Raw genomic sequence first — 17,770 nt, 5'->3', positions numbered from 1 at the left:
TGTTGGAAGCCAAAGTATGAGGGTCTAGATTTGGTAGCAAAAACCAAACAAAAATGTCTGCCCTAAAACCTTGAAGTTGCTGTGGTTTTCGTAGGGCTTTGCCATTGAAAAGGCTTTGTCCAACTTCTTCTTCTTTAGAAACACCCTCCCCTTTCCTTTTGTTTTTTTTTTGGAGGAAGATTAGCCCTGAGCTAACATCTGCCACCAATCCTCTTTCTGCTGAGGAAGACTGGCCCTGAGCTCACGTCCGTGCCCATCTTCCTCTACTTTATGTGCGGGACGCCTGCCACAGCATGGCTTGATGAGCAGTGCGTAGGTCCACACCCGGGATCCGAACCAGTGAACCCCGGGCCATGGAAGGGGAATGTGCGAACTTAACCGCTGCGCCACTGGGCCAGCCCCCCATTCCCTTGAGTAGGGTTAGATCCTAATTAGAAGATATGTGTGGTATATGTGCAGTATAACTTATTAAATAACTTGCAAATTTATTGAGTAATTTTTTAAAACCAAGAAAGTAAGAAAGTAAAAGGAAAGCAGAGCCGCCGTTTTTCTATCCAGGTGTTGTCTCCCTTAGAATGACTTAATCTAATCTGGCTGGCCTGGAAGAGGACGGAAGCACAGGACTGTTGAGTACAGATGCCGTGGCTGCGCTGATCTTGTAAGGAGAGGGCGGTGGGGCCGCCCAGGTGTCACTCTCCCTCCAGCGGTTTTAGCAGTTGGCCTGACTCTAGATCTTTCGACGCAGAGGCTGAGAGATGCTGCATGGCAGACGCTTCTGTGTGTAACCTGGATTGTGATTCTCTGCTCTTTAGGTAACACGATCCCTAGCATGTTTAGGGCTCGCGTCAGTTCGCTTTGCCTTGTTTTAGTTAGTGTCTTGTCACTGGTCCAGAAGGCGTGACTTGGGAAAGGCATCTGATCAAGACGTTTTAGAAGCTTACTGCTGAGGCTGAAGCAATGGATTGACCACCACAAACCTGTTCTTAGAATAGTTGCTATTTCATTCTGGAAAAATTATTTAGCGCCCATTACTGTTTATAGGAACTAGTATTAGGGTGTTCCTTCTCCACTGAGTTCAGGCAGCCTGATGGGCTATTTAGGTGACAGGAACACGGGGCAGAGGTCAGAATGCCATCTTTGCTAAACACCCCCAAGGAGGGCTGGGTGGGAGGTCCATCCAACAGGCCATAGCTGTGTCAGCTGGACGCCGCCATGAGCCGAGTCTCGGGCTGGACTGGCTGCGCATAAGGGAGAAGCAGCACTCACTGCCATCTCATTTCTTTTTTTTTGGTGAGGAAGATTGTTGCTGAGCTAACATCCATGCCAGTCTTCCTCTGTGTTGTATGTGGGATGCCACCACAGCATGGCTTGATGAGCAGTGTGTAGGTCTGCACCTGGGATCCGGGGTCAGAACCCGCCAACCCCAGACTACTGAAGCGGAGCACGAGCTTAACCACTGTGCCACTGGGCCAGCCCCCATCTCATTTCTTCCACTGCATCCCTTTTCCAATTCTCAAATCCCTTCATTTCTACATCCACACTGTTGAGTGCTCCCCGAGGAACACCTCAAGCCCAGGTGATCCCTGGCCCCAGGCCTCAGAGTTCAGTCAGGACTCCCCACCATCTTCTTATCAGATGCACCTTCCTCTCCTCTTCTCCTCAGTGGTGACTCCCAACCTTCACCAGATCCTCGTTTTTGCCTCTCCTCCCGCCCCAGCACGTAACTGCCCCTCCCCTTCCTTAGAAGTTACTCCCACCAGGTCCTGCCCATCAATTTACTTGCATAAAAGCTCCTTCCCTGTGCGTGTAAACCTACCTCTTATAACCTTACCTGCATTCCAGTTGATTTTCCTTTTGAGAGTTGGTTTCCAGTGTCTGCAAAGGACCAAATCCCGTGCCCCCATTTACCAGTTGTCAGGTTCCTCTGGGCAGTATCATGCCTCTCCTCTGGGACATGGCTGACCATTGGACTCACGTGGGGAGCTCGAGAAACCGCTAACTCCTGGGTCCCATTTCCAGAGGTCCTGACTCCATGGGATGTGGCCACAAGAACAGCTCGGCAAAGTATTATCCCCATTTTCTAGGTGAAGAAATGTGGGCTCGGGACGAGAAACGTGCTCAGATCAGATGTCTCGCGGCTGCTGAGCGGCTCGGCTGGGGTTCCCTCCCATGTGTCTCGTTGTAACGGGCTCTCTCTGCATCTACTGCCCTGTGCTGTGCTGTGCTGCATCCAGAGACGCTTTGTAGCATTTTTACTGGTCAGGGGAAGGGTCCTGCCGCCACCTGCCGTTTGTGAGACAGTGGGCCTAGACAGAGTCCTTGTGTCACTCCCACCAGACTTCCTGCTAAACACGGGCTGTGCTCAAGTGACTGGCTTCACGTCACCTTTGTTTTGCCATGCAGCATGCCATTTGAATTCCGGGGTGGAAGGGCCAAGCGCACACGTCAGAGAAACCCACTTTAGTTCATCGTTTTGATTCATCCCCAGACCCTAAATGGATTCTGCAAAACGGCATCTATGAGCCCACTCTCAGAGCTAAATGTTCAAGAACTTTATTGAGTAATCCGGGCCGCAGTGCATAGGAAGCTTTCTTGAGATTTTCACATAGAAAGAGGCGTTTCTCAGAGTCCCTCGGGATCCTTCACGTAGTGCCTGCTGCCCATTGGCTGGCCCCCTCCGGTTCCTTCCTTGCTGAGCGCCCTCAGTCCTGAACATTCCGGGCGGGAGAGAGTCTCAGCTGTCTTCACAAAGAAGCAGCTGTGAGGCTGACAATCAACGGAGAGGCAGTTTAGAATTCAGCCTCGGAGGCAATGATGCTCTTCAGCAACCACGAGTTGGCTCTTTGTGGGTGAGCAGTTTGCTGCTTTTCTGCTCTGTGTCTTCCTTTCTCAGTGATTGTGCTAGAAATATTTGGAGCAGAACATTACAGGATGGCAATTGTTGATTCTTGGTTAAATCACATTAGCTTAGATGGGCCATCTTTGCAAATCCAGTTCATTCTGTTGAATGACAAGCAAATCCGCTTGTTCATTTTCTGGTTCAATCAAGTGGAGCACAGACTTCGAACTGAAGTAGAAACAGAGTGATCGATAAATTCTGTCTAACTGGATTTTTAAAAAATCAGCAATCAGTTAAGCAATGTGGTTCAAAGGCAGGACAGCCATTAAACTTGCAGACTGATAATTATGTTATTGAACTTTGAGAGTGATCTCAGTTGTCCTCCTAATTAAATATTAGTATGTTGCCTTTGTTGGGCAGTTTGGAGTAAACTTCTGTTGGCATCTCCCTGTATTGCAGTCATCAAGATGGTTTAGAACTGGCAAGAGGTGGTGATGCATGCTTCTTTGGGCTGCTTAAAACAAATAAAGTAGGAAGTAAAACTTCTTATGAGAGACTCTCTTGGGCCAGCCCAGTAGCTAAGTTTGTGCCCTCCACTTCAGCAGCCTGGGCTTCGTGTGTTCGGAACCCATGCATGGACCCACACACCGGTCATTAAGCCATGCTATGGCAGCTTCTCACATACAAAGTAGGGGAAGACTGGCACAGATGTTAGCTCAGGGACAATCTTCCTCAAGCAAAAGGAAGAAGATTGGCAACAGATATTAGCTCAGGGCCAACCTTCCTCACCAAAAAAAAAAAAGTATAAAGCAGTTGCCTTCACTTAGAGACTCTGCTGTGTCCCCTTCCCACCCCTTGCTTCTCTCCTGTAAGCAGGTGATTTCGGGCCTCTACCCCTGGACTCTCATTCAATCCCAGATCTGTATCTTGTTTTGGATATTGGAGTTTTATTGCGCAGAGTCTTGCACTGTATATTTTTCGTTACTGACTCCCTCCGTGATTAAGTTTCTGATATTGTGTCTTAGGGGTGTGTGTTTGATTAGAAGAAGTAATTAGCATCTAAAATTTTTTGAACCTTAAAATCTAAACTTTTCTTGAGATGGTGTTGGTTTCCTCCTTTGTCAAGTTGTTTATCTGTCAGACTAAGAAACTGTGTAGCCTTTGTCTGGCCTGCAGTGGATTTCAAAACATTTTATATTATCAAATTCCTAAGCAAAGATGTAATGTAATTATTTTGCTACCAAATACAGGTGCCTCTGACAAAAGCAGCTGCCTAACAAGAGAGTAATTTCTTGAATGCGATGCCATGCCGGGTATAGGGATGACGTGGGAATCAGAATCTTGACTTCTATATCTACCATGAATGAAACTAGCGTGAACTTGCAGGCGCAGGGACTCAAAAGAAACTAGGCATGAGAATTGTCCGAAATGTTTTGGAGCATCCATCTGGTGCTTTTAAGCTACTCATTTTCACGTTCTCTTCACAGTAATATCTCGCGTATTTTGCGTTGGGATCTGTGGAGGCCTGTGAAGTCAAGATGGCAAATTGATTTGTCTTGTCCATCTTGTAGGTACAGCTCCGAAGGGGAAAAATAGCTTGTCTTGGATATTCATCATCTATGTCATAATGCTAGAATACAGGCTTTCGGGGTCTGGATCCTGAGTGTCTGACTTGACAAGATCTGTAAGAGGAGCCATCCCACTGGGGCCCAAAGTCAAATCACTAACCAAGGACATTACGTGCTTTGTTGTCTGTTAAACATGGAACTTCGGCGTTGCCTTGAAGTTTAAGAAGACACTAAGTGACCTGAGACTGGGGCTTGCTCCCTGTCCCTGACACAAGGACCATTCAAATTGTTGGGTTGCTTAGTTTTTCCCCCCGAGTGGGCACCCCAGTTCCACCATGGTTCATTTGAATAAGATCTGCATTAGATGGATTGTATCATTGATCCAAGACAATGTAAGTTGGAATGCATTTTCTAGGTTTAAGGCAAATTGGGCAAAAAAAGAATACAGTTCAGGTTCAGCTCTTAGAATTGTTTTCTGATTCTGTGAGGCTCAGGAGTGGTTCTTAACCAGGAACGTTGGGACCACCGCCCCAGGAGAGGTGGCACATTTTAGGGTGGAGACCACCACGATGCCTCGTGCCCTGCAATTCCTGTGCATCGTTTTCACACACAGACGAGTATGCTGGTGGTGCCAGAGGCTTGGCCTAGAGTCAGATTTATTCAGTTGTATTTATGGAGCCATCTCTCTGTGCTAAGACCTAAATATGGTGGGCGCTCCAAACCTTGCAAGGTAGGCGTGCCATGTCACGGACTTCTGCATGGTGGACCATCTCCATGCTGTCTTTGGCGGCACTGCATTTTATTTCCTTCTCTCAAGCAGAGTTCTTGTAAATTCCCTTTGCCTGAAATCAGCGTGGTTGATCTCTCACCTCACCAGATTTAGAGTTTTGTTTTCTTTTACATTCTTTCCCAGAGAACCCGGGAGTTTTAGTACTTTTTAAAACAACTATAACTTTTTAAAGGAGGGGAATATTTGACTGAAATGTTGTGTGTTAAGACATACTACACTTACTGTGGTGTCTTTGGTGATGGGGGATGCGAATAGATGGCTCGAGAAGGGTTCTGTGGTGCTGCAATGATTTCCTCTGTAGGGGTTCGGAATGCACAGTAGCGTCTCTATAATGGCATTGATACACCCGGTATACTGACGTTCTTGGATACCAGTTTGAAAAAAGCTGATCTTTGAGATTTAGAGGCCCAATTTGTAGACAACATTCTTAATAAAATGAGTTCGCTGTAGTGGTCAAGTCCTTTGGGATTTAAGTAAACGAGATATTTTCTAAGACATTCAACAGCTTGAATATTAACATTCGATTGAATTAAAAATTAATTTTACATGTTGAGAGCCAACTAGTGATTTGCGTGGCTCTCTCTTAGCTTTCATTCTTTCTCACGTCCAGAGTTATTCCTCCTGCTACTATGTTAAGTAATTTTCATGAATTTTACTGAAAATGATGAGAAACAGGAGACGGCGGATTTGTAGACAGTGACCAGAGACGCTCTGTCTCGTGTATCCAGCCTTCACCAGGGGCGTTTAAGGACCCACAAGCTCATGTGCTGTACAGATAGTATTCTAGAAACATCCCTTAAATAGTGAGCATTGGGATTTCAAAAGCAAAATAAGATCAATCCTTGTATTCTGAACATTAGAATTTTTTCCAGTAGGATTTAATTAAATTAATGGAGCACAACAAAACCGTTCAAAGCCAGTCAAGTTTGAGCTTGGTTAAATGTTGCTTTTTGGGCCTGCCCCAGTGGCCTATTGGTTAGGTTTGGCACTCTCCACTTTGGCAGCAGCCTGGGTTCAGTTCCTGGATGTGGACCTACATCATTCATCTGTCAGTGGCCATGCAGTGGTGGTGGCTCACATACAAAAAGAGGGGAAGATTGGCAGTGGATGTTAGCTCAGGGCAAATCTTCCTCAGCAAAAAAAAAAAAAAAAAAAGGTGCTTTTTGGTGAGTATTTTTTACTTTTGGCAGTTTGTTGAAGGATGTGGTCTGGTTGAACAGCACTGTGGGCTCTAAGTCAGATCTCAGAAGTAAAAGACTTGCTAGATAAAATGATAGTATGTATAGGGTCCAGAGAGCTGGACCGTGCTTTTTCATCATGTGGGGCTGGAGGCAAGGGAGCCTCATTGGCTCTGGATGATGGTGGTGAGTTACCCACCCCCTTTTCTGGGTCCTTTGAATTAACTTGGTCATGTTTAAAGTAATGTCACCCGTCAGTAAGGGCTATTTTAGTTTGTTGGTTTTGTTTTGCTGAATGTAAGGGTAGAAAGAAGGAGCATGAAATTAAAAACAAGCAGAGGTTTTATTTAAAGGTAATGAGGCTTCAGGGCACCAGTGTTTTAAGAGGTGGGACTGTGACCACACTTACAGGGGGGTCCTTCATATGTTTTAGGGGGGAATTGGGATCAGAAAGAGATCTCGAAGGTCAGTTTCTCAAAGATAAACACATTTTCAGAGGTCACTAGAGTCGCCCTTGACCTTGGGTGGATGCTCTTCTCAATTTCGTGTGGTTTGAGAGAGCTTTTGGCTCAACGTTTTGACAATACCCCTGAAACTTGATAAGCCGGTCATATTCTCTCTCTTTGAAAAGCCTTGCAAGTTAAGAGATTGCCTCATGGTTTTCTTTTGTGGATCGCCTTAAATCTTTGTTAAATTTGTGGAATATTACCGTATCGTCCTTACTATATAAGGCTTGCCTTAGCACTCCTTACTGTGTATCTTGAGCTAGTTAGAAATTAGATCATTACCAAGGAATGAAACATTTTGCTATTTAAAACATACATTTTGAAATTCCGTTGATTGTGTTGAAGTTTTCTTGACTGTTTGCTAGCCTGGAGTTCCCAAGTTTCAGCCTGTGACAATGATGGGACAATTATAAATACCAGATTTGACGTATATAATGTTGTCCCAGAGTACCTGGCCGTGTGCTCTGCTTCTGAGCCCACTGTGTCCTCAAGGTTGAGGAGTGCACGTGGGTTAGTTTGCATGAAAAAGCTCTTGACATATGATTTCACTGTTAAGGTTCTATCTTAAACCAATTCTATTTTCCCATGAAAATTCATGTGGCTGGCAGAAGTTAGAATTAAAATGCTTTACTGGAAAGCAACATTTTCGGGTTTTTTTTGGTGAGGAAGATTGTCCCTGAGCTAACATCTGTGCCAGTCTTCCTCTATTTTGTATGTGGGATGCCACCACAGCATAGCTTGATGAGCGGTGTGTAGGTCCACACCTGGGATCTGAACCCACAAACCCAGGCTGCCGAAGTGGAGCACGTGAACTTAACCACTTGGCCACTGGCCAACCCCTGGCAAGTAGCATTTTCTTGACTGTCTCCTGCCCATACTAAAAATAAATAAACCAAGACAAAACAACTTTTGAAGGAAAAGCTCGTCCACCACACAAGTGTAAAAAGAATAATGTTAATTAGATAAAGAACAGAACACAGAAAAGTAGAAAAACAAAGAATATCAAATATGCCTCGTTCCCTCCCCAATGATAACTTGGTATATTGTGATGTTAACAATTTGGCAATATTGTCGCTATTTTGCAGTGTGTTCTTATATATATTTGTAATCATGTTGTATCTATAACTGTTTAGTTTGCTTTTTAAATTTAATACTAGAACATAAAATCTCCACACTATTAGATATGCCTTGTAGGTCTCACTTTTAATACCTAGAAGGTATGCCATAAGCATGCTTCAAATTTGGGGTATTTAGAATTGTTTCCTATTTTAATTTTTTGTTTATCTTTTGCTTTCCTTCTTCGGAGCTTTTTTTCTTTGAGAAAGGTTAGCCCTGAGCTAACATCTGCGCCAGTCCTCCTCTTTTTGCTGAGGAAGACTGGCCCTGAGCTCACATCCGTGCCCGTCTTCCTCTACTTTATATGTGGGACGCCTGCCTCAGCATGGCTTGGTGAGCGGTGCCATGTACGCACCCGGGATCCGAACCAGCAAACCCCCAGGCCGCGGAAGCGGGACGTGCGCACTTAACCGCTGCGCCACTGGGCCGGCCCCCCTCGGAGCTCTGTGTGGTTTTGTGGTTTTTGTTTTTCACAGTGACCTTCACTGTGGGAGTTGGATCAATTTTGTTGAAGTGATTCAAGCATCTTCTCTCCTGTGCCTCAAACTCTGTCCTAAAGGTTTCCAACTGTGTTTAGACTTGGATTTTACAAAGCTTTCTCTTTGGATCAGTTCGAAATAAAAATGGTTACTTTTCAAAACAAAAGCAAACCTTTGACACCTGTAATTCTGTTAGTGTGCTGTAAATGACACCTAAATTAGAGGGGAGACTTTCAGCATGAAACAACCTAGGCTGGTCAGTATCGTCAGGACGATGACTCAGACTTACATTCTTAGGTCCTGTACCGTTTTTGTGAAGTGGGTTGGCCGTTGTTTCCTGACTTAGGGACTAGCAGACTCAGTCCTGAGACAGAACGTCCTTCACACGGAGGCTGTGCACGCAGCTTAGCCCTGGGTTGGGTCCTGGCTTCCCCACACCCGCTCTGTCCTTTGGTGCTTCTGCTTCCTCAGCTGTCAAGCAGGCTTGATCAATAACTTCCTTAAGGTGGAGGATTAAATGAGCAAATGTGTGTAAAACATGTTTGTGCCGTAGGTACATCACACATACATCACTGCATCAGGAGCCTCTGAACCGTGATATTCTTGTCTGTGTCTTGGTCATTGTTTTTGAGTAATGGTTTGGCTGAGGACATTAATATGCTAATCTCGTTTGGAGATAATGTGAACAGAGGAGTTAAAGCTGCATCCGGGCAGCCTGGTCCCTTGGTTCAGATGGTCCGAAAGGTTTATGAACCCTGGAAAGCCGGGTTAGTAGCATGCTAAGTGCCTAAGAATTGATGGACTTTAGGGTTCAATGTAGTTTCACCTTTATAATGATAAAGTGAATAAAAAGAAAACCACTGTCTTCCCCCAACCCCTCTGCAAAGGATAAAACAAAAAAACAGAAATCCACAGAGGTTGTCGTGTTCAAGATTTGGTATATATTATTCCAGACTTTTTTTTTTTTTTAAAAGACTGGCACCTGAGCTAATAACTGTTGCCAATCTTCTTTTTTTTTTTTTAATTCTTCTCCCCAAAGCCCCCCAGTACATAGTTGTGTGTTGTAGTTGTGAGTGCCTCTGGTTGTGGCATGTGGGACGCCGCCTCAGCATGGCCTGATGAGCGGTGCCATGTCTGTCGTCCCCAGGATCCGAACCAGTGAAACACTGGGCCACCGAAGCAGAGCACGTGAACTTAACCACTCAGCTACGGGGCTGGCCCTCCAGGCTTATTTTTAAATGCTTACGCAAACATTGGAGCCAGCCCTCCCCACCCCTATTAGTGAGTTATTTTTGTTTTATTTTGAGCAAATATTCTCAGCAAACTTGCCTTTTTCCACTCAAATCGGAGACATCCACCCACATCCGTGTGTCTGGAATACCTCATTCATTTTGATGCCATCTATTATTTGGATGTCTCATAATTTATTTAATTCTCCCCCTCTACTGATAGATACTTGAGGGTTTTGCTTTTATAAATTATTGTGCATTGCACATCATTGTACCTATACCTGCATAAGTAGGCAAAGCCATGTCTATCAGAATGGGATGGTGGAGCCAGTGGGTATGTACGTTTAAAATATTTATAGCTGTTTTAAAACTTTTCTCCAGAGATATTGTTTACTAATTATATTCTGATTTCTATTTTCTTCTGGTTGACATTTTTAAAGGTTTCCTTTCAAAACACTTTCTATTAGAATGAAGGAAAAAACACATTGAAGAGTTTTCTTGACAAGTTTTGTCATGGATTTACAATTCCTTCCAGATTATCTTTTTATTCTGATCATTTGTGCATGTATCCGTGTCAGATTGATCCACTTCTGGTTCCTTCCTGGTTACAGCCACTTAACAGTTCTGCTCTTTGGGTTTGCTGCAATAGTTGGGGTGAAATGCCCTGGCCGGGGCCTCATCTACCAGCTGGGGCCAGGACTCTGGGCCAAGGGGCCACCTGTGCTGGTCATCCAGTGAGGATGCAGAGCCAGGAGCATCGTTTGTGTGGCGAGAGTAGTCACTGTAGCAGGCTCGTCTCCTCTACCCCAACATCCCGACAATGTCAAGAGCTCATCTGTTTTGTTCATTGTTTAACACATTCATTAAAGATCTTGACATTCCTGCTGCGTACCCTACAGAGGGGTTCAGAGCAAGTTGTGGGCAGTCCTGTGGAGAAGAAAGGGGAACGGAGACGGCTGGTAGTTTTTCCACAATGCCTTGGCCACCATTTTGGATATTCTCAGTTATTCTTACAGGAATGAGAGGAAAACACTGTTGCTGGAAGCATTTGAGATTTTTTTTTTAAAGCTTGTTTAGTTGTAATGTGGTAATACTTTACGGGAATAAACTCTGGCTGACCCACTCAAAGGATATAAGCTTGAAAACACTCAGGGTTTTGATTTGCTCAAAGGAGGCATTTACGCTTTTTGAAGCACAAATCTAGTGGGAAAAGAGGTTTTCTGGTGCTTACTATGTTTAAGTGCAAGGAGCGTGTCTAGTTCTCATCTCAAAAGACATAACTGTTTTCATAAAAGCAAGTACAAGATGTATGGATAAAGCTATGCGAGGAAACTTTGGAGGGAAAAAGTGGAATAGAAATTTCCTTTTTCTTCTTGTTTGAAAGCTTCAGTCCTGATACTACTTTCTCTCTGAATTACATGGCCCTTGCATCTCATCTGGCTCCAACACTTCCTAGCCCCTTTGTCACTAGGTTGTGTCCTTGGGTCTTTCAAGGTCTATCTGGGCATAACGGATAAATCGTTGTCTTTTGGGGGGCATTTGAGTTACAGAGAAAAAAAGAACGAGGATGAGCCAGATAATGTGTTTATTGATAAGAAAGCATCCACAGTGTATGAAGCAACCAGGTTATAAAACAGCATGTATTCTCTTTTTCTTTTTTTTTAAAAAAAGAATGCTTATGTGCATATGTCACACGTGGAAAAGACAGGAAGCCCTTAAACAAACGTTAAAGAACTGTGGGTTAGGTTTCTTATGCTTTCAGGTGACTTTAACGTATTGATAACTCTCAGAAGCACCTGAACCCTTAATAGTTTGAATTATTTTGATGGTTCAGGATGGGAGAAAAGGAAAACAAACTTTTTTTTGGCATGGAAAAAAGTGAATTATCCATCTACAAAAACCCATGAGATTTTGTAAAAAGCATCTCTGAGTGACACACAGAATGTGGAAATGTCTGAATATGGCGAGGAAGGAAGTCCTGTTTTTGTGTGGAGTGTTGGTGTGTCATGGGTTCTGAATACTCACTCGAGACATCTCCCGTGGTGTCAAAGCTTGGGTACCCTTGCTGGACTTGAGCTGTGAATATAATAAAATAGACTCAAAACTCAGTTTCCATAATGTCACTGTCCCAAATTGTCACCAAAGTTAATAATTTATCAAGTGCCTCTCTGAAGTAGAGACAGTTGCCCTGTGGTCACTGGGAATGACTAATCCGTAATTTACCTGTCACACTTAAGATAGACGGAGGCTTGGCAGGTGACGGCAGTTCTCCAGACCCATTTTCTATCATCTAATGTACTTCTTTATAAACGGGTAACGTTTCTACAAGAGTAGACAAAAGTCTGTGCCTGTGTCCTATGGACCCTTCACATTTAAAGATACTCAGTTTGGCTACGGTTAGCGATTTCTTGGATTTCACAATTCACAAAGAATTAGGAGTACTCTTTCAAGAATTGTAGAAACTCTGTGGAACTCTAACCTCTATAGACCTTCAGAGTTCTTGTTCCTAAGCAAGGACACACTTGACCAAAAGTTTACTGCATTGAAACAGGTATTAGAACGGCCGTGTCGTGTTGCCCATCTAGTTTGCCATATCGTGGTGTGTATGTCCACATTTTTTAGGTGTAAGATTCATTGGGTTACCGTGTAGCCCACAATAATGTTTCCTGCTTTCCTCCTCTGGCTCTTTTTCATGTTACCAATCAATTCTAAGTCTAGCTTACGTACGTAACTAGTGATATTTAGTTAAAATTCCCTTAAATGCCAGCATTTTTGCTGATGGTCACTGTGAGGACCTTCCCTCTCTCCCCCTGCTTTTGTCTTTAGGTTTCATTTAAAATTCCTATCTTTCATGTTTTGGTAAGAGAAGACTGTAAATGGAAACCTGATCCGAGTATTCTAATAAATGGACTCAGCATGGGCATTTTGAAGCCAGCTATTCCATCTGTAGTGTAAGTATTCAAGTACTGTGGTATTATTTCAGGAGGCAGCTCGTGCGGTGGAAGGACGGCTTTGCTGGGAGCAGGGAGCGGCCAGGTGAAATCAATTTAGCACTGTTCCAGCCTTCGGGATTGATGGTCTTGAACCCGCCATCCTTTCAAGGCCCTGATGGAAGTCAGTGGTTTGGCCAGCGTGCTCCGTTGGCCTATGAGCAGGATGGAATGATGCCAAATGGAGGGTTGAGCTTTGAGACCTGGGAGTAGGGAGGCACTGTGGAATATTCTTGAAGGCATTTTATTATTGTGTGTAGTAACAGGTCCTTCAGCAGTTCGTCGTGTTGTGGAAAAACCCTGGAAGTAGTTGATGAGTCCTGGCCTTTGAGCCCTGGTGCCTCCATTGCTGAGCTGTGGGACCTGTGGCCTAGCAACCCTACCCTCTGTGATCACTGTGGGTCTCAGTGTCCTCATCTATAAAATGGAAACCGTAGCACCTGCCCAAGTTGGTTTTAAGACAAATGAGCAATGTTATGACCTATAAAGCATTGTTGAAATCTTTAGACTCATAATGGTCATTGTGCTATTTTTATGTGGCTTAAAATTTTTTACCTATAGTCTCAGGATTAAAAAAAAAATGACATAGGGACATCTCTATATGTCTACTGTTTTTGGAACTGACGACATCAATTGCACAGGCCATTCTATGGGGAATATTGCAAATGACCATTTTAGTAATATTTTTAAGGAAAAAAACAATGACTCATGAAAACGTGTGTTACGTGTCTCGTCTTTGTTCACACTGGATGCACTGGCCTTGGAACCACGGTGCCTTCTAATGTGCCTCCCTTCTCTGCACCCCTGCACCCCTTTCTCACATGCCCGTTGCCTGGGAGCTTAGGTCTCAGTTCGACCTTGACTTCCTCGGAGAAGCCCTCTGGACATCCCCGCCTGGGTCAGGGCCCTCTGCTAATTGTCGTTTGCTCTGTGCATTCCTCCCAGGACTGTTTCCATAGCTGCAATTTTAATTATTTGTTTAAATGTCTGCCCTCTACCCTGAGAAGGACACATGGTCATTTCTGTATGTTTGAGTCAAATAGGCATGGCCTGCGTCTAATCACAAGGAAATGTTTCTTTTAACTTTTAAGTCAAAAATATTTTTATTTATTTATTTATTTATTTATTTTAAAGATCGGCACCTGGGCTAACAACTGTTACCAATCTTTTTTTTTTTTTTTTCTGCGTTATCTCCCCAAACCGCCCCCTGTGTACAACAGTTGCATATCGTAGTTGCACGTCCTTCTAGTTCTGGGATGTGGGGCACCGCCTCAACGTGGCCTGACGTACGGTGCCATGTCCGCACCCAGGATCCAAACCCTGGGCCACGGCAGCGGAGCGCGCAAACTCAACCACTCGGCCACGGAGCTGGCCCCTCAAAAATATTTTTTAAAAGTTTGCCTTCCATAGTAGTTTGTGAGCTCAATGTGATGGGGACCACACCTGACTGACTCATTGTTAGATCTCAAGTAGGCCTGGAATGGTGGGTGTGGATAGCGTGCATGGTGTTGAAATGAACGAATGGTGCGCACATTTATCCAGAAGGAAAGCCCTGTCTGCCTGGTAATTGCTCCCGGTACATGTGGTAAGGTGGTGGGAGCCTTCGGACAATAAAAGACAAATCTTCATTGTCCTCGAACCTCCATTTCTTGGGATTTCTCCTTTAAATGGTATTGCTTCTCACTTGGCGGTGAAGATTGAAATTAAGTTGACATGGTTTTGTCTTCCCCACAGCTCCTCCAGAAGAATGGTCAGCTGTCCCCTGTCAACGGCTTAGCCGAGCAAGAAGAGCTCAGCCTCCAGGAGGGAGCCCTGAATGGCCAGGAGGAGGAAGTCATTGTCACCGATGATGGTAAGCCACTGTTCCAGGCTCCAGTGCAGAATCAGGGGCCGGAGGGCGGGTAGCACTTGAAACAAATCCACGGAGAACAGTAAACACAGGCCTGGGCAGGATATGTATTGTCACCCTGCTGGGGGTGGATGATGTTAACAACAAAAGCAATCCATTGGTTACAAAAGGAAGTATTTATCTGATCATTGGAGTAACCCTTATACTCAGGTATAGGAAGTTATACCTATACTTGGGTACAGAAAGTAAAGTCGTGCTTTCTCTTTCTTAGACAGCCTTACTCGGAACTTTATTACTATTATTCATTATGATTGTCTTGCCCCAACTACTTGTCTGGTGTCGAATGTGACTTCTTTTTGGAAACACTGGAATTGTGCTTGCTCTGAGAGTCATTTTCTCTCACTCTAGAGAGCAGCCTGCTACGGTGCCTGGATTTTTCTGGTAGTGCACATTTCAAAATGCACACCTCTCTCTGCCGAAACTACGATATGCTGCATGTTTTGTAGCTCTTGAGCCTGGAGATCCTAGAGGCGTGGGCATTGGCAAGCGAATCTTTCAGCACACTATCACTGCTTTGATTTCAACCCACGTGGGGCGGGGGAATCACACCGTGGAGGCAGAATCAAGCTCCATGTGAAGGGCCCCATGTTGGAGAATAACCTTCCTCTGTTCTTGAGTTCTTGTCTCATCGTTCCATTTGATCATAAAGGGATAATTTAACAAGCACTGTGAAAGATATATAAGATGATCTGGCATACGGCAAACTGACTCTTCGGTAACGTGAATAAGACAAATGAGGGGGAAAGTCCTGCGAAAGGAGGCTGGCCGTGGCCTCGGTTAGATGAGATTCCTCCAACATGTGGAACCTGTTTCTCTTCTTGTCCACTGGCCCCCGTGGAGCTGCTTCGAGCGGAGAGCTGCTTTTGAAGTTGGTGGGAACACTGATCTTTATATAGCACCGCAGGCACGATGTAAAGTCAGAAATACACACGTTTTCACAGAAGAGGATTTTCATGACCTAGTGTGAGAGTTCCAAATAATTTCTACCAAAATAATTGGAATGGCCCCAACTAAAATCTCAAGTCCCACGCTTTGTTCTTCCCGTGGTGACTTTTGAATCCAATCAAACCACAGCAGTTTTGAGCCTTCCGTGGTTAAGCCTCTGGGGGCAGAGAAGATAAAGAGAGCTAAGAAATGGTCCATCACTTACGAGGCGAGAAGCTAGTCTATGGAAGGATACAGAAGATAGAAATAAGGTTAAGACAAGGCAACGTGGTGGTCATCTAATGAATTTTGCAAGAGATGAGAGCTGCTCAGTGTTCAGGTGTAGCAATCCTTTGAACTCTGAGAGGCAGAGTAAGATCTGAGGACTGAGGGGAGATGGCATTTAGATTTGTTGAGACGTGAGACAAGGGACACCAGCCATAGTGAGGAGAGTAACAGCCCACACTTCTCCATCTTTAATTATTATGGGTCCCGGCATTGTGCCTTTAGTTCACATGGCCTGTACTGGCTACAGCTGGCTACCCTGTTATTCTCAAGATTCGAACCCAGACCAGCAGATTCCCAAGCACGAGCTCTTCACCGCTGCGCTGCTACTGTGCAGGGCGCATGCTCAGGCTTGTCTATTGGAACAGCGTCGTCTGAGCAGAGAGTTCAATGAAAACCCAGGAAGGAAAACAGGCTGAGTAATAGGGATCTGAAAGCAGAGTGGATGGAGCTCAGAAAGTAAGTAGTAGGCAAGGTGGGGTCACTGAAATATGCCACAAGGGTGTGCCAGGGTGAGGCCAGCATCTTATCTGATGTGTAGGATTGATAAGAGGACTGAGAGAACAGGTGAGGACAGGCATTAGCAGATGCCCAAATTTCCATATAATACCAGATAACATGGAAATCCTTTTTATTGATTGATTTTTTTTTTTTTTTTTTTTACTTATTTCTTTTGGTGAGGAAGATTGTTGCTTAGCCACCATCTGTACCAGTCTTCCTCTATTCTGTATGTGGGATGGCGCCACAGCATGGCTTGACAAGTGGTGTGTAGGTTCGTGCCTGGGATCCAAACCTGTGAACCCTGGGTCCCCGAAGTGGAGCGCTTCAACGTAACCGCTCCACCACTGGGCAGGCCTCGTGGAAATCCTTTTTAACCTGTGGCGTGTTTACTGGAGGTTGGCTGGCTATCTTGCTTTCGTCCAGATGTGATTTCTTTCACATTTCAACCATGTGGGAAAACACAGATTTTTATAGAAAGTGATTCTGTCCCCACCCTCTGATTATTCCATTGTCTCCCTGAGCCGACTCAGGCTTCTGAACATGGCCTTGGGGGGCTGAGCAAATACCAAATGTCTGCTGCAGGAAGACCAGTAATTAATATAGCTCGTCCTGCAAAAGGTCCACAAAGGCCCTCTTGCCTAGGAAAGGACCCCCTGGGGCCAGGGCCGCAGAGGCCACCACCAGAGGCATTTCCAGAGGCCCTGGCTTTGGGATGAACTTAGACTGTTTTAGGCAGAACTTTTATTCATTTGGCTTATCATGGTCTCTGAGGCAGCCTGGAATACTTGTTCTGTTTTTTCTTGCCCCATTTTTGTCTGCCTGGCAATGTAAATACAGCGTCTGTATTCTAAGTTATTAAACAATATTTTTTCATGCTTTTCTTTTGACATCAGTGATAGCCTAAAATCGATGGTTAGGTTTTATGGTTATGGCATACTTTGGTATGGAACCATTGTAGGATTCTTGGGACCTTGGTTTCTACTACTGTCCCCTCAGTAAGACGATCTGACCCATCTTGGTCCCTGGGAGGATTAACCAGCAGTGGAATTTGGTCCTGCCACGTTGATCAATGGATGGACGAAAACTATGAACAGGAGGTGGTCCTGCCAGAGGGTTTTTAATTTAAAATGATAGACAATATGTAGACAAAGTCAAAAGTGAAAATATTTTCCCATCCTGACTTGCTTGCTCGCTTTCTGAAACCAGAAATACTGGTAATTCAGAACCAATCCTTTCACTATAAGGAAAATGGAATCCTGTTTCCTTGTAAAACTTTCTTTAAATGATGGATAAAGGGAACTGCCTACTAAATATTTTCTAAGCTGTGCAGCATACATATATGTTTTTTGGGGGGGACTTGAAGATTATGTAGTTTTGGGAGTCAGCTTTTAGCAGGTACACAATCAGGCATGAAAACAAATAGCTATTAAAATGAAAAAAAGAAAAAGAATTCACA

The 17,770-nt window shown here is 44.4% G+C and overlaps 1 protein-coding gene across 2 annotated transcripts in view; it reads left to right on the top strand.

Annotated features, from left to right (window-relative positions):
• Positions 1 to 17,770, top strand: part of AKAP12 (A-kinase anchoring protein 12) — an 87,321-nt gene that overhangs the window by 37,128 nt on the left and 32,423 nt on the right. For both annotated transcript variants that reach the window (XM_070603217.1, XM_070603216.1), the window contains exon 3: positions 14,430 to 14,547. In XM_070603217.1, the coding sequence (XP_070459318.1) occupies positions 14,430 to 14,547 (118 nt within the window). The remainder of the gene's footprint in view (positions 1 to 14,429; positions 14,548 to 17,770) is intronic.

This window comes from Equus przewalskii, chromosome 32, assembly GCF_037783145.1.
Source record: "Equus przewalskii isolate Varuska chromosome 32, EquPr2, whole genome shotgun sequence".
NCBI classification, from domain to species: Eukaryota; Metazoa; Chordata; class Mammalia; order Perissodactyla; family Equidae; genus Equus; species Equus przewalskii.
The sequence above is the reverse complement of the archived record's forward strand: the minus strand, read 5'-3'. Positions and strand labels throughout refer to the sequence as shown.